This window comes from Pseudorca crassidens, chromosome 20 (genome assembly GCF_039906515.1).
Source record: "Pseudorca crassidens isolate mPseCra1 chromosome 20, mPseCra1.hap1, whole genome shotgun sequence".
In the NCBI taxonomy this organism is placed as follows: Eukaryota; Metazoa; Chordata; class Mammalia; order Artiodactyla; family Delphinidae; genus Pseudorca; species Pseudorca crassidens.
In genome coordinates, this window is record NC_090315.1 from 13943482 (window position 1) to 13965271 (window position 21790).

General features: G+C 44.6%; 2 protein-coding genes across 9 annotated transcripts in view; one reads left to right on the forward strand and one right to left on the reverse strand.

Moving 5' to 3' along the window:
• FCGBP (Fc gamma binding protein) overlaps positions 1–21790 on the forward strand; it is a 143294-nt gene that overhangs the window by 49797 nt on the left and 71707 nt on the right. For 5 of the 7 annotated variants that reach the window (XR_010938880.1, XM_067718052.1, XM_067718056.1 and 2 more), the window contains 4 exons: positions 5483–5613; positions 10447–10539; positions 12641–12766; positions 16533–16660. Coding sequence is in view for 4 of the 7 variants with exons in the window: in XM_067718052.1 (XP_067574153.1) it covers positions 16643–16660 (18 nt within the window). In the remaining 3 variants the exon portion in view is untranslated. Of the gene's footprint in view, position 1; positions 2363–5482; positions 5614–9936; positions 10318–10446; positions 10540–12640; positions 12767–16532; positions 16661–21790 lie in introns of those variants that run through there. The other 2 variants (XM_067718055.1, XR_010938882.1) reach the window with 2 other exon arrangements.
• On the reverse strand, positions 894–9848 carry PSMC4 (proteasome 26S subunit, ATPase 4). 2 transcript variants are annotated; one of them, XM_067718066.1, is made up of 11 exons: positions 9591–9848; positions 8660–8758; positions 8349–8535; positions 6787–6933; positions 6596–6705; positions 6399–6492; positions 2408–2575; positions 1873–1949; positions 1563–1731; positions 1300–1355; positions 894–1127 (listed from the first exon to the last, which is right to left on the reverse strand). In XM_067718066.1, exons 1-11 carry the CDS (start codon positions 9684–9686, stop codon positions 1014–1016), a joined length of 1317 nt encoding a protein of 438 aa, XP_067574167.1. In that variant the 5' UTR covers positions 9687–9848; the 3' UTR covers positions 894–1013. The 2 variants fall into 2 exon arrangements, with proteins under 2 accessions (XP_067574167.1, XP_067574168.1); XM_067718067.1 differs by having other exon boundaries at positions 9651–9846.

A 21790-nucleotide genomic window follows, 5' to 3' on the forward strand; every position in this document is an offset into this window, starting at 1 on the left:
GGAACATGAACTGAATGTCTACCATGTGTGGGTGCTGGGACTTGAATTGCGATCAAGCTACAATCCCTGACTACTCTACAAGAGGTTCCTGTCTGAAGGAGGCAAGCACTTGGAGATGTAAGGAGTGCAGAGCACAGCATGTGCACGACGCCAGGGCAGTGTAGGGGAAGGGTTACTTCCCTTCGTGGGGCATCAGAAGACTCCCCAGAGGGAGAGGTGTTTAAACAGATTTCAAGAGAAAGTGGGAATTGATCCTACCAAACACATCTGTGCCCCAACAAGATGGCATGAAGAGCCAGAGACATTCACAGAACCCAGGCATCCAACCTCCCCCCTACCCCCTCATCCCTGCTCTGGGGGACCCTAATGGGTGGTCTCTCTGACCTTGATTCTCCCTCTGAGTGTGAAGAAGGCAGGAATTGCCCAAGACTCGAATGGTAAATGTGAGTGGGGAGATGGATAGAGACTTTATTTTCTGGTCAGGGGCTGCAGTCTGCTCATTTTCCATCCTTTTCCCCAAATTTCTGGTCATTTAGTTTGAATTCTTTTTTTTTTGCGGTACGCAGGCCTCTCACTGTTGTGGCCTCTCCCGTTGCGGAGCACAGGCTCCGGACGCGCAGGCTCAGCAGCCATGGCTCATGGGCCCAGCCGCTCTGCGGCATGTGGGATCCTCCCGGACTGGGGCACGAACCCGTGTCCCCTGCATCGGCAGGCGGACTCTCAAGCACTGCGCCACCAGGGAAGCCCTAGTTTGAATTCTTTACTTCTCTCTCAAGCTGTAACCCAGACCATGTACCTGCTCATCTGTCAGGAGAGCAGGAGGGGCACAGAGGATCCTATTCAAGGCCCAGGTTCTCCAAAGGAGTTAAACTTGTAAGAAGAAATTAAACAGATTTGATCTTGTTAGTTTATTGAATAAATCAATTCTGGGTAAAGAAAAAACAGAACTAGCTTTGGGGACAGAGGCTGGGGAAGTAAGCGAACCCCCGGCCCCTGTGGTGCGGGCAGAGGGGTCACTTGTAAAACTCATGCTCCTGTTCGTCCTTCTTGATGACTGTCTTGTATGCTTTCTCGAAGTCCTTGGCCAGAACAATGTAGCGGTTCTCTCGGACAGCCAACATCCCGCTCTGTTGAGGGATGACAGTTAAAATCTACTCCCTGCACTCCCCGCCCCTAACGATGGTGCAGGAAGAGACAGACGCAGCGTAAGACCCAGGGAGGCAATGATGGACAGGACTGCAGCAGAGTGGAGGGTCTTCACACACCCGCTGCCTAATCTAGAGAGAAACCAGCACTCACCTCCTGACAGATGGAGTTGATATCAGCTCCTGAAATCTTATCTGGTCGGGCCACATCTATGGCAGGTGAGTTAAGGAAACCACTCCATGCATGACTGGGTGAATGCTTGGAGCCAGAAGTCGTTCTTGGGCTGTCTTTGTCACCACCCCCCTCCCCAGACCCTGGTCTCCCACCTGCACAGTCTGGGTGGTGGTGATGGCAGAGGTGGAGATCTAATCCCCATTCTCAGCGGTGACCCTCCCCTCGCTTCTAGAGCAGGATACAATCTTCCAAGTCAACCTCCTCAGAGAGGTTCATCTTGCTGGTGATAGTGGAGAAAATCAATCTCTTCTGGCGGCGGTCAGGGAGTGGAAATTCAATTTTACGGTCAAGGCGTCCCGGCCGCAGCAGAGCAGGATCCAGGGTGTCTGCTCTGTTTGTGGCCATGATCACCTGGCATCGGGGACAGGCCAGCTCAGACCTCTGTCCCCACTATACTCCATCCTGTCGCAATACCTATCTCCTCACATGCCAGCCTCCATCCTTCCCTGATTCCCACACCACACCTCCCCTCGCCCATCCTGAACCCCAAACCTTGACGTTGACGTTCTGGTCGAATCCATCCATTTGATTCAGTAGCTCCAGCAGGATTCTCTGAACCTCCCTGTCAGCTGGATAGTATATAACACGGTCAGTCCAGGGCATCCCGCATGACAAGCCTGCCCAAGACCCCAGGCCCTGGGACTTCCCTGGTGGCACACTGGTTAATAATCCGCCTGCCAGTGCAGAGGACACGGGTTCAAGCCCCGGTCCAGGGAGATCTCACATGCCGCGGAGCAACTAAGCCCGTGCGCCACAACTGAGCCTGTGCTCTAGGGCCTGCGAGTCACAACTACTGAGCCCACACGCTGCAACTACTGAAGCCTGTGCGCCTAGAACCAGTGCTCTGCAATGCAGCAAGAGAAGCCTCTGCAATGAGAAGCCTGGGCACCACAACGAAGAGTAGCCCCTGCTCGCTGCAGCTAGAGAAAGCCCACACGTAGCAACGAAGACCCAACACAGCCAAAAAAATAAAATAAATAAATTCATTTAAAAAAAAGACCCCAGGCTCTGTTTGGGCATCACTCACCCCCTGTCTGGGCATCGAATCTCTTGGTTGCGATGGCATCAATCTCATCTATGAAGATGATGGCAGGTGCGTTCTCCTTGGCCAGGCGGAACACGTCCCGGACCATGCGAGGGCCCTCACCCAGGTACTTCTGTACAAACTCTGAGCCCACGACTCGGATGAATGCAGCTGATGGCAGGATGACAGGGGTTAGACGAGAATGGAACACCTGTAGGGCCCCATAATACTTTAACTGAAACTGAGAATTCCTTGAGGACATCCTTTTCTTTGGATACCCACTCCAAGTAGCCAGGTCATTCTCTCATGACCTGGGCTGGGTTCCAGATCCAGCTAGGCGGACCAGCTTGTACCCCACAGAGACCCAGCAGCACAAATCATGAATCCTGCCTATGGATGTGTCATTTTTTTGGCCCAACATTTAGAAATCAGGGTATTAAAAAAAAATGTGTCTGTGCTTCGACATACCAACAAAGAAGAGCTAGAGACATTCATGGAATCCAGCATACCAAAAAATGTGAATTTCCGGAGTGCTTGAAAGATCAGTAAGAAAACAGGTTTTCCATACACAGGCATCATGCTGCCTTACCAAGAGCTCAAAGGACCCCTTTTGAATATCATGCAAGAGTCAAGAACCAGGAACACATATTCTGACACAATCAACAAGTGGCAATGGGGTTAAAGACAGGTTCTGGGCTTGCCTCTCCTTTCCATCTTTTCTTAGAGTTTAACTTGTTTGTTAGTGACTGGATGTGGCTTTGTGTTGCACGGAGCAACCTCCAGGACACTCCTTCCAGCCACCACAGAGAAAGGAGACACAAAGTCCATTATGTAGATCTGGTCATAAACTAGGAGTTGTGCAAGTTGCAGGCTGCCCCTGCTGTCCCTCTCTAATGTGGTGGCCACTGGCGGCAAGGGGCTACTGAGCAACCGCAATGTGGCTGGTCCCAAATGAGATGTGCTGTAAATGTGAAATACACACCAGACTTCAAAAGACAGTACAAAAAAGGTAAAATATCTCAATACATGTCCATCAACAAATGACAAATGACAAATGAATAGATAAAGGGTGCTATATACATACAATAGAATATTATTTGGCTTTCAAAAGGAAATAAGTTCTGGCACATGTTTCAACATGGGTAAGCCCCAAAGACATCATGCTCAGGGAAATAAGCCAGCCACAAAAAGACAAATACTCTATGATTCATCCATGTATATGAGGTGCCCAGAACAAGCAAATTCATAGAGACTGAAAGTAGAACAGAGGTTATCAGGGGCTGCGGGGAGGGAGAAATAGGGAGTGATTGTCTAATGGGTATGGAGTTACAGTCTGGATGATGAACAAGTCCCAGAAGTGGACAGTGGTGATGGCTGTACAACACTGTGAATCCACTTGATGCCACTTATAAACTGTATATTTATAAAGTGGTTAAAATGGTAAATTTTACGCTATATATTTTACTACAATAAAAAATTATTGTATTATATATTTTACTACAATAAAAAATTATAGAAAAAACTCAAGTTTTGTATCTGCTGCGTGTTAAAATAATAATATTTTTGAGTATACTGGTTAAATAAAAAAACATATTTTAGGGCTTCCCTGGTGGCGCAGTGCTTGAGAGTCCGCCTGCCGATGCAGGGGACATGGGTTCGTGGCCCGGTCCGGGAAGATCCCACATGCCGCGGAGCGGCTGGGCCCGTGAGCCATGGCCGCTGAGCCTGCGCGTCCGGAGCCTGTGCTCCGCAACGGGAGAGGCCACAATAGTGAGAGGCCCGCATACCGCAAAAAAAACAAAAACAAAAACAAAACAAAACCAAAAAAAAAACATATTTTAGACGAAGTTCACCTAGTTCTTTTGTTTAAAAAATGAGTACTTAAAAATTTAAATTATATATGTAGCTTCATTATACAGTTGACCCTTGAACAACACAGGGTTTAGGGGTGCTGACCCTCTGTGCATAAAATCTGTGTATAACTTTATAGCTGGCCCTCCAGATCTGCAGTTCTGCCTCTGCGGATTCATCCAACCATGCATCATGTGAAAAAAATCTGGGTGTTAAGTGGACCCTCGAAGTTCAAGCCTCTGTTGTTCGAGGGGCAACTGTATTTCTATTGAACCCTGCCTGTCTAAAACCACCCTGATCTCAGGACAACAGTCGAAACCTCTTAGGTTAGAACTAAGACTATTCATATTCACGCCCATTCTGATCCCTGGACCTGCACAGCTCCTCCTTCAGCCAGCCATTCAACAGTTATTTTCTGAGCACCTACCACAATTCAGCTACTGGGCGGGCACTGGAAACACAAAAAAGGACAAACGCACAAGTTCCCTGCCCTCGTCGAGTTTAGTCATGGTCTACTCACCACTACTCACAACTCCCTAAATGAGTTCTTTCCCACCCCCTGGCCTTCGCAAATGCTATTCCTTCTCCCAACTGTGTGCCTGACAGACTCCTCACACCTCTCTCTGGGAACCCCTACCTAAGAGCCTACGCAGAATGGATTGACAACCCTCCTTTAGGGCTATCCCACTACCTTCCTTGCTTCTTTGGAGCACGTGCTACTCTTTAGGCCGTTCCCACCCAAGCTCACCTCCAAGCATAACCCCCTTGCTCACTTGGCTTCAACTACTGGGGCCTCCTCACTGTTCCTAGAACACTAAGCACACACCTGTCTCAAGGCCTTTGCACCCGAGTCCCTCAGCCTGACACACTCCCTCCCCTAGAGGTCCACATGACTCACTCCCTCAAGGCTTCTTCTAGGTCTTCATGTAAATGTCACCTCAGAAAAGTCTTCCCTGACCACCTCCAGTCCCGGCACATAAAGCTGCTGCCCCTGTTATTCCCTATCCCCTACCCCTTAGTTGTTTTCTTCAGGCATTAGCACCACATGACATATAATCTCTTCATTCATCTGTTAGTGCTTCCTCAACTAAGACATCACCTTTACGGGGGGGACTTTGTTCTGTTCACTGCCATGCCTTCCGCACCTAGAACACAGCTTGGTACATATTAGGTGCTCAATAAATGTTAACTGACTGAGTTCTAAGTGTTTATTTTCCTGTTTTTCAGCCACACTGGGAGATTCTCCAATGGAGGGGACAGGTCTGACTCATCCCTATATCCCAGCACCTGGGAGAGCAGAAGTTCAATGAATGATCATGACGATGGCTAACATTTACTGTCCACTTACTACGTGCCAGGTATGGTTTTAGAAGCTTTATATTGATTTAATCCTCTGAATAATCCAGAAAATTAAGAAATGGAGGCACAGAGAGGTTAACTTGCCAAGTAGTTACATAAACTAACTTACGTAAGTAGTACTAACTTATATAAGTAGGTGTAGGGGGGCCAGATTTCAGACACAGGCAGTCTGGCCCAGAAAACACACTGCTTACCCACTGCCCTCTACTGCTCCTTGGCTTAGATATATTAAGATTTTAAGATGAGCTGAGTCCTGTCCTTAGGCTTTACAAACAGTAATACAGTGACTTTCAGACATCTTTGTTTAGAACCTACAAGAAGAAATACATCTGTCAACAACCACAGCACACCTGTGTACAATGTTTGTGTGTGTTCACAAACAATACAAGTTCTTACTATGTGGGGTGGACTCCAACGTTTTCTGTTCTGTTTCATTTTTTTAAATTTTTTTAGCTGGTTGCAACCCATGAATTTGAATTCATAATTACTAATGGGTCATTAGTAATGACCCATTAGTAGGAAAAACGTGGTATTATTTCATTAATTCCCCACAATCATGCTGTGAAATGAGTGTTCTATTAGATGAGGAAGTTGAGGCACGAGAGTAAAGTCACTTCCCCAGGACGGCACAGCCACTCAGTAAGACGCACACTGGGTCTTTGACCCTAGAGCCCATGTTCTTAATCGCTGTGCCACACTACTTCCTGGGGAGGATGAGAGAACTGAGGGCAAGGTCGGAAGAGCCCAGAAAGTCAGAGCTCGGGGGAGGGGCCAAGCGGCTCACCTGTCGTGTGATGAGCCACAGCCTTTGCCAACATGGTCTTCCCGCAGCCGGGCGGGCCATACATGAGGACGCCTCGGGGAGGGTCGATGCCGATCTGAAGCACAGAGGTGGAGAAGAGCATGAGCCGGGGAGTCCATCACCAACTGGAGACATGGTGGGGACGGCCTCTCCCTTCCCTGCCAGCTCCAGCTCCTCACCTGCTTGTAGAGCTCAAAGTGCGTAAGGGGGAGCTCCACGGCCTCCCGCACCTCCTGCTTCTGGATGTCCATGCCCCCGATGTCCGCGTACATCACGTCTGGCTTCTGATCTGGTGGAAGAGCAGAGCTGGGGCTCCCAGCCTGGCCCGCAGGGTCCCCTCAGGCCTCCCTGGCCCTGGGCTCCCCCTCACCTGAGGTGAGCATCATGATGCTGCTGTCGGCCTCAGGAGGCAGCACGTCCACCAGGGCGTTGCTGTGCTTGTGGAGGGCCACCGAGGCGTTGGGCTTGAGCAGCTCCCGGTCGATGGTGCTCAGGATGCGCACATAGTAGTTGGAGCCTTTGGGAAGAGGACAAGAAGGGAGAGGGGAAAATGAGAAGTGCCAGAACCTCAAAACTGCCGACCTCACAGCTGTACCTCCAGGCCGACAGTATCTCTCACTCAGACCCCAAATGGCCCTCCTGGCTTCTAGTCTTGCCTCCTCCAGTCCACCCTGGCATCCATCCACACTAACAACTTCCCTGTCTATCCCTGACTCTTGAGCTCCAGCTCCAGGTGACCAGCAGCCTCCTGGAATGCCTGCCCGTGGACATCCCCACGGCATGTCTCACTCACCATGTCTCAGTGTGTTCTCAGTATCTTCCCCCCATTTATGCTGCTCCTCCTGGGTCTCTGTCTCAGGGAGGCCCATGGTGCCGAGTCACTAGTGAGAGCTCTAAGCCTCATTCTGGACTTTTCTCTGCTTCTCTCCACAGCCTGTCAGTCACCATGGCGGTCCACCAGCCTCCTAAAATGTCTCTCTGACTAATCCCTTCCCTCCTGCCCAGGGACCCTGCCCTGATTCAGCACCATCCTCTCCCATCTAGGTCTCTGCAGCAGAATCCTTCTTGCTTGCCCAGCCTCCAGTCTCACATCCCCAGTCCACCTTCTACATTTATGGTAGTGATACACACATCTCTTTCTGGCCTCAGTCTCTCTCCTGACCTTCAGACCTGGCTGTCCAGTGACCTCCCAGACACTTCCCTGTGATGTCCCAGACTGCCCTCACTGTCTCCCTGCAAACCTGCTTTTCTGCCCATGTCTCCATCTCAGGGATAGCCACTGTCCCCCTAAGTCCTAAAGATCAAAGACACAGGCCTCATTGTGGATATCTCCCTCCCTTCACTACCTCACTACCAGCCCATCAGTCCAATTCCAGGCCCAGTCACACACCTTTCCCCGCAAACTTGATAAGAATATGGCTTGGTCCAGAGGAGCAGAGGCCAGAAGCACGAAAAGACAGATAAGATGCAGAGACAACACCCATCACGAAGGCAGAGCCTAGACCCACGGTAATAACAGCAGCTCCCGTATACTGGGTCCTTACCAGAGCCCAATCTCTTAACACTTCACCTGTGCTTTCAAATTGTAGGTCCCAACCCAGTAATAGTTGTGAAATCATTTGAGAGTCATGACCAGAACGTTGTTTAAAACAAAACAGACTAGAACAAAATGGGAAACTAGTTAGAGTATGTCACACATAGTGTGGCTAACTATCGTTTGGTCAAACTTTTACTACATGAGTTATATACACACACATAAAGAAAGAGAGAGAGAACGTAAAATATATTTCCACTTTTGCATCAGACTCAAAAATACGCTGAAAAACACCATTACACTGTCTTGCCTCGTTTGCCATTGTAAGTTCCTGGCACGTGGCAGGAAACAGTTAACAGCTGTTGAATGAACAGATGAGTAAACAACCCCCCACGCACCTGTGGTGGAGCCCACGATGGCTGTATTCTGATCCACAGCCTCCAGAAACTGCCCAATAACCAGTGGGATGCTCTGGATTCGCTTCACCTCCTCCTGGGCATGGAGGAATTCCTTCTTCAGGTTCTTTTGCTCATCCTTGATGTACTCCTCCTGCACCTCCAGGAACTCCAGCTCTTGCTGCAGCTTCTGTGAGCAGAGAGGGAAGAGGTAGGGGATGGCTCCAGGCCTTGCTGAGCCAAGGAGCAGTGGAAGGTGGGGGAAGTATGGGATGCTGGGCCCTGTGCAGGGTCCGGACTGGGTTTGAATGTACCTTGTAGCGGCTGTACAGGTCCTCAAGGTCCTCAGGCTCAGGCCCCAGGAAGGACAGGCCAGTCTGGGGCCGTGACACAGACAGGGCTGGGATCTCATCCTAGACCATGGAGGGAAACTCAGGTTGGAAGAAGAAGGTCCCCTTATGAAAGTATCTAGAGCCCCCCTCCCAATTCACCATGAAGTCGCTTGGCCCCTAACAGGCTCCTGACATCATTCAGCTCCCTAAATAGATCCTGGAAACCTCTCAGTCCCCTAAACAGGTTTCTGAAGTCACCCAACTCCTCACAGGCCCCTCGGTCAAACAGCCTTCCAAACAGATCTTCTGGTATCATATGGCACGTGTCACATGTCTGCAATGTCACCCAACTCCCATCTAGGGCCTAAATGTCTGATCAACTCCTTACTAGACCCCAATGCCCTCCAGGCCCCCTCAACAGGTTCCTAATATCACATGGCTCTCTCAATTGACAAAGTCACCATGCCTTCATACAGTCCGGGCGTTACTCAATTACCTCCCGAAGACGCCTCATGTCACAGAACTCCAGCTCACACTAGACCCTTATGTCATCCAGCTCCCAGGTAGTCCCCAAACATCACTCGGCCAGACCACATACATTACTCGGCCCTCCAACACCAGCTAAGACCCGAATGTCAGTCAGCTCCCCAGCCCAGCCGCAGATATCATTCGGCCCCACGGCCGAATCCCATACATCACTCACTACCGACCCATCCCCAGTGCCGCCGGGTCACCGATGTCACAGCATTCCCAGCTAAACCTCGAAATCATTCAGTCCCAAAGAACCTCTGATGTCACTCGTTTCCCCAGCCCAGCTTTCCGAGCCCTACTGCCCTCCCAGCATCACTCAGCCACAGCCCAGGCCTCGGGACGGCACGAAGCTCTCCACTGAGACCTCCGAAAACACTCAGACCCAGGCCTGGATCCCGAAGTCGCTCAACATCCCATTCAGGTCGGCTTCGCCCTCTCGGACCTGAGCTTTCTCCACCAGGATGCCTATCTCCTCCATAGCGACCAAGCCGGCCTCTGTGCAGCCCGGCCTAAGCCAGTCACCGCTTCCGCTGATGCCACCGGAAAGCCAGGGCCTGGATGGATTCTGGAAAACGTAGTTTAAGACACCAAGGAGAGACGGCCGGATGGCCCGGATAGGCCGGATAGGTAAAGGGCAGGGCGACCTAGTCCTGAGCTCCTCCCCCAAGATATGCTCATGCGCACTCCGTACCGCGCGAGCGCGCGGGCGGGCCCGGGGCGGTGCGCGTGTGCAATAGCGCGCCTTGGCGCAGTCTCGCACGGCGTTCTCGCTCTCGGGTTTTCTCGCCGGCGCGCTGCCCTCGTTGCTCTTTGACCAGAAGAGTTTCCCAGAGATCTGTCAGAGTCTGATGGCAAAGTGCTCTTTTATCTTTAGTGGCGGGGCTGGAGCTGCCTTTGGCCGGGTTTCGCAGAGGGGCTCTTTTAGGGGGTTTCCAAGTAGGCTGCAGCCGAGGATTGCCCCCCGCGCGGGGGCGGGAAGACGGGGGCTGCCCCTGAGAATGACACTTCTTACCGGGCTCCATCCCGGGGGTGAGGAGCCCCAAGCCTGCCATTACCAGTTACTTCATTACCGTGAATCAAGTAGAACCCACGCATTAGGGCTGGAGAAGGTGAGGCAGCGGTGCCAGGAGTTGGGTCACGCAGGAGAACTGCAGGCCTATATAGACCAGGCCCTGTGCTTAAGTCTTACATGCTCACCTCATCGAATCTTGACAGACATTATGTTCCCTCTTTTACAGGGAAAGAAACCAGAGCGCGGGGCCCCAGATCTGTCGGTCCTCAAAGCCTCTTCTTCTGGCCGCTGTTCATCACACCAGCTACAGTTTTGTCAAGTAAACGTTTTATTCAAGTATAAGTACAGAGAAGTATACATATCATTAGTGTGCAGTTCAACGAATTTACACAAAGTAAACACACCCATATAACCAATACTCAGATCAAAAAACCAAACAGAGAAGCCCCCAGAAGCTCTGCACATGCTCTTTCTGCCACCCTCATCCCCTCTGAAAGTTATCATTTACCTGATTTCTAACAGCATGGATTACTTTGTCTGTTTCAAACTCTCTAGGGACCCATACAGTGTGTACTGTGTTTTTACCTTCTTTTACTTAACATGTTTGTGAGATTCATATTGTGTGTAGGGATAGTTCTTTCATTTTCATTTGTGTATGGTTTCCATTGTGTGAATATGCCTAAAACTAGATATTTTCCTGTTTGGGGCTATACTGATGCTATGAATATTCTAATACATTTCTTTGGTAAACATGGGAATATACTCCAGGGCAGGTATGTGTTTAGCTTTAGCAGACACTGTCAAACTATAGTACTAACTTACACTCCCACCAGTGGAGCATACATTTGATACAGTCTGTCATAAAAATTTTTTTTTTGTGCAACGTCACTAATTATTAGAGAAATGCAAATCAAAACTACAATGAGCTACCACCTCACACCGGTCAGAATGGTCATCATTAAAAAGTCTACAAATAACAAATGCTGGAGAGGGTGTGGAGAAAAGGGAACCCTCCTGCACTGTTGGTGGGAATGTAAGTTGATGCATCCACTGTGGAAAACAGTATGGAGGTTCCTCAGAAAACTAAAAATAGAATTACCATATGATCCAGCGATCCCACTCCTGGGCATATAACCAGACAAAACTATAATTGTAAAAGATACATGTACCCCTATGTCATAGCAGCACTATTCACAATAGCCTAAACAACATAATGTCTATCGACAGATGAATGGATAAAGAAGGTGTGGTACATATATACAATGGAATACTACTCAGCCATAAAAAGAACAAAATAATGCCATTTGCAGCAACATGGATACAACTACAGACTATCATACTAAGTGAAGTCAGAAAGAGAAAGACAAATACCATATGATATCACTTATGAGTGGGATCTAAAATATGGCACAAATGAACCTATCTACAAAAGAGAAACAGACTCACAGACATAGAGAACAGACTTGTGGTTGCCAAGGGGGATGGGGGAAGGGAGGGGGATGGACTGGGAGTTTGGGGTTGGTAGATGCAAACTATTACATTTAGAATGGATAAACGACAAGGTCCTAATGTATAGCACAGAGAACTATATTCAGTATCCTGTGATAAACCATAATGGAAAAGAATATTAAAAAAGAATGCAAAAAAAATTTTTTTCCGCCATTCTCAGCGGTGTGTGGTGGGTTGTCACACTAGACACCGTTTTGTGTGAGTACTTTTAGCCAGGCGATATCCAAACCGTGATCTCTGAATCCTTACAACACTTTCAGGGGTAGGTTTGCGTTTCCTCATTTTACAGATGAGGACACTGAGGCTCAGACAAGAGAAAGTCACTTCCACTAAGTCAAAGAAAGTCAGTGGTTCCTGCTCAGTGTCAGCCCTACACAGGGGGAACCCAGAGATTAATCAGATCTGGTCCCTGTCTTCCTAGTTTAAGGTCCCAGTGTTTTTATTTCCACAAAAAAGGGAAAACAATGGCAACAAGTCCTTCCTTTTTTCTCTGCATTGACAACCCTCAGTTCCATCTTTCATATCTCTGTCTAACACCCAGAAGGCATCCCAGATTTCTACTTGAGTCTTAGAGTCTATGAGTTATTCCCCCAAGCCCAGTCAAATTGTCTCCAAGTTCTCTTTGCTACCTTTGGCAATGATAAATCAATGTATCCCTTTGGAATCTTTATGGAGAATAATCATAAGTAGCCATTTCCTGAACACTGACCATGTACCTGGTTCTTTGCTAAGCATTTTACCTCATTATCTCATTTAATCTTCACAACAATCTTAGGGGGTAGTAAAAGTAACCACTTATACAGAGTCCTTACCTTGTGCCAGGGACTCATGCGTGTCTTATATATATCATGATTTAATCTCAGATTCAAGTGGGATTTGAAATGGGAGCTGTTGTCTTCTTTCTTTTTCAGGTCCTACATGAGAAACCAGGCTCAGAGAGGTGAAGTCACTTGCCCAAGATTACACAGCAAGTAAATGGTAGACCTGGCATTCAAATCCAGAGCCTATCATTTGGATTTGCAGATGATCTTTGACAGGTAAGCCAGTTGTTTTCAAAAAGGAGGACATCAAATCATTTAGGGAGATTTTTCAAGCTAGACCCACCTTTCCTAGCACCCTATCATTATGACTCTCCCCTCCATCTCGCAGTTAAGAACCACACTTCTAGGTCATTTCACAGTGGGCATATTAAAGCCAGGACCAGCCCAGCTGACTAAAATTTAACTCCCCTGGTTTAAGGCCAGGGCTTTCTTCCTCTCGACTATACTGCCTTCTAACAGAAGTCCTGAGCAGCTCTTGTTTTGAGTGAGGGGGTTCATGAATCTGTGTCTTTAGAGCCCTGGGTGAGGCTAAGTGCATACAGGAGCCAGCAGACAGGTCTGTAAAGATAGCTGGGCTGGCAGAGAACCTATTCCTCATCTACAGAGAGTGGTTGAAACTCAACTCCAGCCACAATAGCCATGCCAGAGTGTTGGCCTATTGTTGCCAGATCTGGTGTTTCAACAGAAGTCAAGAATCTAGAGTTTCAAGTGAAGTCCTTTTTTTTTTGGCCGCACTGTGCAGCATGTGGGATCTTAGTTCCCGGACCAGGGATTGAACCCGCACACCCTGCAGTGGAAGCGCGAAGTCTTAACCACTGGACCTCCAGGGAAGTCCCTGTCAAGTAAAGTCTTCTAATTTTTAAATGTTGACAACAAATTCAAACACAAAAACACCATGCAAGCCAAATAAAACACATCTGGGGGCTTCGTATAGTAGATAGATGACACCTGGTCTAGGTTTATATCCTGTCCCCAGTATTACTATCAAAGACCCAGGAAGGAAGAGATTTACTTAGTCCCAGGGTAGAAGTGGAGGGAGGGGTCTGAACTATTCAGAAGGCAGCAAAAATATGGAGTAAAGGTTAGGTAAGTATTAAACTCTGGGAAGGAGCAAATGTAAATGTCTAACAATAAATGATTGGTTAAATAACCTTTAAACCATCCATCCATTATAGGCTATCACAATTTTAAAAAGTGGTATAGAATATTTAATGATATGCCATATGTTCACAAAATATGTAACACCTAAAAAAAATAGACAACAAAGCAATACAGTATAAACCCTTCTCAAAAGTCTTTTTATTTTGAAATTTCAGTTACAGAAACTTCTCAGACTGGTAAATACTCTTTACCCAGATTCCCCAAATGTTAATATTTGAACACATTTGCTTTATCATTCTCTTTTTCTCTATATGTTCATTCTTATATATGTGTGTATGTGTACACATACATATTACACATATAGCTTATGTATATTATACATATGTCTATATAATTTGTTTATTTTAACTGCTACTAGGATTTTTATTTGGATTGCATTAAATCGATAGATCAATTTGGAGAGAACTGACACCTTAACAATATTGTCTTCCCATTCATAATAGTGGTATGTCTCTCCATTTATTTAGTTCTTCTTTGATTTCCTTCTTTAGTGTTTGTCCCTTTCAGTATACAGACACGGCACATATTTTGCTAGACTTATACCTAATACAATTTTTCAAGCTATTTAAAATAGTGCTTTTTAAAAAAACAGGTATAATTGATATACCATAAACCGCACATATTCAAAGTATACAATTTGATAAGTTTTGGCATACATGTGCACGCAATACCATCACCAGAGTCAAGATAATGAACATATCTATTACCCTCAAAATTTTCTTCACGTCCCTTTGTACTGTCTCCCTCCTGCCCTCTCCTTGCCTCCATGTCCAAAAACTCTCATTCATTTGCACATTTTAGAATTTTATGTAAATGGAATCATATGGTGTGCACTCTTTCACTCGCATTATTCTCACATCCATGTTATTGTGTGTATCAAGAGTTCATTCCTTTTTATTGCTGAGTGTTCCATTGTATTGATTGACAGTCTTTGGCTATTACAAGTAAAGTTGTTATGAACATTTATATACAAGTTGGACGTGTGCTTTTATTTCTCTTGGGTAAATACCTAGGGGTGGAATGGCTAGGTCATATGGTAGGTGTACGTTTAACTTTTTAAGGAGCTGCCAAACTGATTCCCAAAGTGGTTGTACCATTTTACATTCCCATTAGCAGTGTGAGAGTTCTCATTGCTCCACATCCTCACCAAATACTCCCTGACTTTTGAATCAGTCTTTTCAATTTTAGACATTCTAACAGGTATAGTTTACATCTGAATTTACCTAGTGACTAACAGTGTTGAGCCATTTTTTTTCTTACCATCCATACATCTTTGGTGGAGTGCTTCTTCAAATCATTTGCCCTTTTTTTTTTTTTTTTTTTTTGCGGTACGCGGGCCTCCTCTCACTGTTGTGGCCTCTCCCATTGCGGAGCACAGGCTCCGGACGCGCAGGCCCAGCGGCCATGGCTCATGGGCCCAGCCGCTCCGCGGCATGTGGGATCTTCCCAGACCGGGGCACGAACCCGTGTCCCCTGCATCGGCAGGCGGACTCTCAACCACTGCGCCACCAGGGAAGCCCGATGTTCTTGATTTTTAAATCCACTTTATCAAATTTTTAATGGATCATGCTCTCAGTTTGCCTAAAAAATCTTTGCCTAATGGAAATTCACAAAGATTTTTCCTCTATGTTTTCTTCTAAAAGTTTTGTAGTTTCATATTTTACATTTAGATCTGTGATTCATTTTGAGTTGTTTTTTGTATATGGTGCAAAGTGTTGATCAAAGTTTATGTTTTTGCATATAGATACTCAGTTGTTCCAGCACCATTTGTTGAAAAAACTCTTCCCAGTGAATTACCTTGAAACTTTGTCAAAATTCAATTGACTATGCATGTGTGGATCTCTCTGTGGACTGTTTTTACTCCTGATCTATTTTTCTATCTTGACACCAATACCACATTGTCTTAAGCTTTATACTATAGCTTTATAAATCTTAAAGTTCAGTAGTGGAAGTCTTCCAACTTAATTCTTATTTTTCAAAGTTATTTTGTTTATTCTACATACATAGCATTTCTATAAGAATTTTGGAATCTGCTCTTCAATTTTTGTAAAAAATTCTTACAGGATTGGATTTGGGAACGTATTGGATCTATGGACTAATTTGGAGAAAACTGACATCTTAGCATTGTATTTTCCAATCTATGAGCTCAATATATTTCTCCACTTATTTAGGTATACCTTAATTTCTCCCAGCACTGTTTTTTAGTTTTTAGTGTACAGATCTTATACATGTTTGGTCAGAATTATCCCTATGTATTTCATATACTTAATGATCTTACAAATGGTATTTAAAATTTTTTTTATTTTTAATTTTTGGTTCCTAGTACATGGAAATATGATTTACTTTTGCACATTATCCTGTGACCTTGTCAAAATCATCTACACATCATGGGATCATGATCATGGGATCATCTACACATCATGCCATCAATGAATAGAGATTGTTTTCTTTCCTTTTTTTTATAAATTTATTTTTATTTTAGTTTTATTTATTTTTGGCTGTGTTGGGTCTTCGTTGCTGTGCTCAGGCCTTCTCTAGTTGCAGTGAGCGGGGGGCTACTCTTCGTTGTGGTGCGTGGGCTTCTCATTACAGTGGCTTCTCTTGTGGAGCACAGGCTCTAGGTGTGCGGGCTTCAGTAGTTGTGGGACATGGGCTTAGTCGCTCCACGGCATGTGGGATCTTCCCGGACCAGGGCTGGAACCCCGTGTCCCCTGCATTGGCAGGCGGATTCTTTTTTTGTTTTTTAATCATTACAATCGCTTTATTTTTTATTATATTAAATACAACATTTGCAGTATTAAATGCATTTTTTCCTCCTCAGGCTTGCTTTTGGAAGATAACCCTTCAATTCGTGCCATCACTTTGGGACATGGACATATCCTGGTGGGAACGAAAAATGGAGAGATCCTGGAAATTGATAAGAATGGCCCAATGACACTGCTCATTCAGGTACTGTGTTTGCACACATCCTAAACCACAATTCACACCAGAGCTGGAACCAGGGTGAGGCAACGGGGGGCACTTAGGGCGCAAAATTTAAGGAGACACTCACTATCAGGGTCAGGCAAATGCTGTATTAATCATCTATTGCTGTATAACAAATTGTCACAAACTTAGCAGCTTAAAACAAAAACATTCCTCATCTTATGGTTTCTGCAGGTCAGGAGCCTGAACACAGTTTAACTGGGTCCTCTGTTTAAGGTTTTCTAAGGCTGCAATAAGGGCCAGGGCTGTGGTCTCATCTGAGGCTTAACTGTGGATCTGCTCCAAGGTCACTTGAGTTGTTGGCAGAGTTCAGTTCGTTGGGGATGCAGGACTGAGGGCTTCCGTTTCTTGCTGGCTATTGGCCAGAGGCCACCCTCAGCTCTCAGAGGCTGCCTATAGTTCCTCATCACATGGGGTTCCCCAACATGGCTGCTTGCTTCCTCAAAGAGAGCAAGAGAAAGAGGAAGAACAGGTACTACTGTGCCTTTAAGTAACTTTAAATAACATAATCATATCATCACATATGTGTAATCATGAACATCCATCCCCTTTGCCATATTTTATTGGTTGGTAACAAGCCACAGGCTATACCACACTCAAAGGGAGGTGGTTACACAAGAGTGTGAAAACCAAGAGCATCATGAGGGTCACCTGTCCAGCACAGTCTGCCCTCTGGCCACCAATTATCATGTCTCTACCACATGCAAAATACATCCCCCCCCCAAGGTCCCCAAGAGCCTTATCCCATCATAGTATCTGTTCAAAGTCCATAATCTCATTGTCTAAATCAGGCCCAGGTGTGGGTGGGGCTGCTTGGGTGTATTTCCTCTTGATCTGTCAAAATCTGCAGGCGGATTCTTAACTACTGCACCACCAGGGAAGTCCCGAGATTGTTTTATTTCTTCCTTTTCCTTTTTAAAATATATTTTTATTGTGGTAAAAGTCACATAATATAAAACACTATTTTAGCCATATTTAACTGTACAGTTCAGTGGCACCAAGTACATTCACATTGTTGTGCAACTCTCATCATCATCCATCTCCCGAATTTCTCACCTTCCTAAACTGAAACTTTGTCCCCATTAAACACTAATTCCCCTGGACTTCCCAGGTGGCCCAGTGGTTAAGACTTCGCCTTCCAATGCAGGGGGTGTGGGTTTGATCCCTGGTCAGGGAGCTAAGATCCCACATGCCTCAGGGCTAAAAAACCAGAACATAAAACAGAAGCAATATTGTAACAAATTCAATAAAGACAAAAAAAAGTGGTCCACATCAAAAAAAAAAAAAAAAGGAGCACTAACTCCCCATTCCCCCTCCCCCTCGAGGGGGGTCCCTGACATACCAATGTACTTTCTGACTCTATGAATTTGACTATTCTAGGTACCTCGTATATATAAGTGGAATCAAACAGTATTTGTCTGCACCTACTGTATATTGGAATGCATTTTTAAGGTTAACTTAATATATGTCCTTCAAACAGATTGTACCTTCTTTTTTTCCCACTCTGCTATACAGTAGGTTCTCATTAGTTATCTATTTTATACATATTAGTGTATATATGTCAATCCCAGTCTCCCAGTTTATCCCACCCCGCCTCTTTCCCTTCTCGGTGTCCATACATTTGTTCTCTATGTCTGTGTCTCTATTTCTGCTTTGCAAATAGGTTCATCTGTACTATTTTTCTAGATTCCACATATATGCGTTAATATATGATATTTAGTTTTCTCTTTCTGACTTACTTCACTCTGTATGACAGTCTCTAGGTCCATCCACGTCTCGGCAAATGGCACAATTTTGTTCCTTTTAATGGCTGAGTAATATTATTTCTTCCTTTTCAATGTGTATATATATATTTTTTCCTGCCTTCTTGCACCAGCCAGGACTCTCAATACAGTATTGAATAAGAATGGTAAAGCAAACATTCTTTTCTTGTTCCCAAAATTACATGGAAAGCATTCTGACTTTCTAACATTAAATATCTGTCTAGATGTCCTTTAGTAGGTTAAGGACGTTTCTATTCCGAGTTTGCTGAAGTTTTTTGTTTGTTTTTTACCATGAATGGATGTTCAATTTTGTCAAATGTTTTTTCTGTATCTATTGAGATGACCATGCAGTGTTTATTCTCTAGCCTGTTAATATGATGAATTTCATTGATTGCTTTTTTTTTGTTTCTGTTTTTTTTGCATTACGCGGGCCTCTCACTGTTGTGGCCTCTCCCGTGCAGAGCACAGGCTCCGGACGCACAGGCTCAGCGGCCATAGCTCACGGGCCTAGCCGCTCCACGGCATGTGGGATCTTCCCAGACCGGGGCACGAACCCGTGTCCCCTGCATCAGCAGGCAGACTCTCAACCACTGCGCCACCAGGGAAGCCCCATTGATTGCTTTTTGAATGTTGAACAATCTTTGTATTTCTAGAATAAACCCTACTTGGCCTTTTTATGTGATATCCTTTTAAATTTATTCTTTTTGTATATATTGTTGGATTCGATTCACTAATATTTTGTTAGGGATTTTTGTGTCTAAGTTCATGGGGGATATTGATTTGTAATTTTCTTTCTTTGTAATGTCTTTTTCCGGTTTCTGGTATCAAGGTAATGCTGGTCTCATAAAATGAGTTGGAAAGCGTTTCTTCCTCTTCTATTTTCTAGAAGAGATTTTTTAGAATTCACGTTATTTCTTCTTTAAATATTTGATAGAATTCTCCAGTAAAACCATGGGCCTGGAGATTTATTTTTGAAAGATATTTAACTATAAATTCAATTTCTTTAATATTGATACTTATAGGAGCTCTCAGGTTATCATTTTCATCTTTGATGAGTTTTGGTAGTTAGCGTATTTCAAGGAATTGGTCCATTTCATGTCAGTTGTCAAATTTATGAGCATTGAGTTTTTTGCAGTATTATCTAATTATCCTTTTAATGCCTGTAGGTTCTGTAGTAACATCTCCTCTTTCATTCTTTTTTTTTTTTTTTTTTGCGGTACACGGGCCTCTCACTGTTGTGGCCTCTCCCGTTGTGGAGCACAGGCTCCGGATGTGCAGGCTCAGCGGCCATGGCTCACGGGCCCAGCTGCTCAGCAGCATGTGGGATCTTCCCGGCCCGGGGCACGAACCCGTGTCCCCTGCATCGGCAGGCGGACTCTCAACCACTGCACCACCAGGGAAGCCCTCATTCTTTTTTTTTTAAACTAGTTTTCATTTAATGGTGGCATACGTGTTATTTATTTATTTATTTTTGGCTGCACTGGGTCTTAGTTGCGGCATGTGGAATCTTTGTTGATGCATGTGGGATCTTTCGTTGTGGCATGCGGGTTTTCTCTTCTCTAGTTGTGGTGTGAAGGCTCCAGAGTGTATGGGCTCTGTAGTCTGTGACACATAGGCTCTAGTTGAGGCGCGCGAGCTCAGTAGCTGTGGCCCGCGGGCTTAGTTGCCCTGCGGCTTGTGGGATCTCAGTTCCCTGACCAGGGATTTACCTGCAATCCCCTGCATTGTAAGGCGGATTCTTTACCACTGGACCACCAGGGAAGTCCCTCCTCTTTCATTCTTAATATAGGTAATTTTTGTCCTCTCTCTCTTTCTCTCTCTCTCTCTCTGGTCAGTTTAGGTAGAGGTTTATCAATTGTATTAACCTATCAAAGTGCCACTTTTTAGTTTTATTGATTTTTCTCTACTATTTTTCCCTCTTCAATTTCATTGATTTCTGCTCTATTATTTTTTCCTTCAGTGCTTTGGGTTTCATTTACTCTTCTTTTTCTAGGATCTTTTTTTTTTTTTTTTTTTTTTCCTAGGATCTTAATGTAGAGAGTTCGATTTGAGAACTTCTTTTATAATATATGTGTTTACTGCTATAAATTTACCTCTAAAAACTTCTTTAATTGCACCCACAAATTTTTATATGTTTTCCTTTCCATTCAGTTAAAAATATTTTCTATTTCCTCTTAAGTCTTCCTCTTTGACTCAGGGATTGTTTAGAAGTGTGTGATTAATTTCTAAATATTTGAGAATATCCTAGATACCTTTCTAATATTGATTTCTGTTTCAGTTACACTGTGGTCAGAGGATATACTTTGATGTGTATAATTTGTGTGTATGTGTGATGTGTATACTTTCATGTGTATATAATTTTGCATAATTTGAATTATTTTATATTTGTTAAGGTGTTTTTTTTAATGACCCAGGATATGGTCTATCTTGGTGTGAATATTTTAAGTGCACTTGAAAAGAATGTGTTTTCTGCTATTCTTGGGTGTAATGTTTTGGAATATCAATTAGGTCAAGTTGCGTGACAGTATTGTTCAAATCCTCTCTATTCTTGCTTATCTCCTGTCTACTTATACTATTGATTGTTGAGACAAAGGTGTTGAAATTTCCAACTATAATTGTGGATTTGTCTAGTTCTTCTTTCAGTTCTATCAGTTTTTTGCTTGATATTTTGAAGCTCAGTTGTTAGGTGCATGCACATTTAGGATTATTAAATCTTCTTGGTGAATTTATTTTTGTATCATTATATGATGTCCGTGGTCATTTTTCTTGTTCTGAAATCTACTTTGTCTGATATTAATAGGATGACTCTTGCTTTCTTTTGATTAGAGTTAGAGTGGCATATCTTTTTCCATACTTTTACTTGTAGACAGCTTATAGTTTTTTAATTTAAAAATTTTAATATAGTTTATTGGTTTATATCATAAGTTTCATGTATACAATATAATATTTCAACTTTTGTATACACTACAACATGTTCACCACCAAAAATTTAGTTTCCATCTGTCGCCATACAGTTGACCCCCTTTACCCATTTAGCCCTCCCACCACCCTCTTTCCCCTCGGGTAACCACTACTCTGTTCTCTGTATCAATGTGTTTGTTTTGTTTGATTTGGTTTGTTCATGTATTTTTGTTTTGTTTTTATATTCCACAAGTGAAATCATACAGTATTTGTCTTTCTCCATCTGACTTATTTCACTGAGCATAATAACATCAGGGCCCATCCATGTTCTCACAAATGGTAAGATTTCATTTTTTTATGGCTGAGTAGTATTCTATTGTATATATATACCACATCTTCTTTATCCATTAATCCATCAATGTGCAGTTAG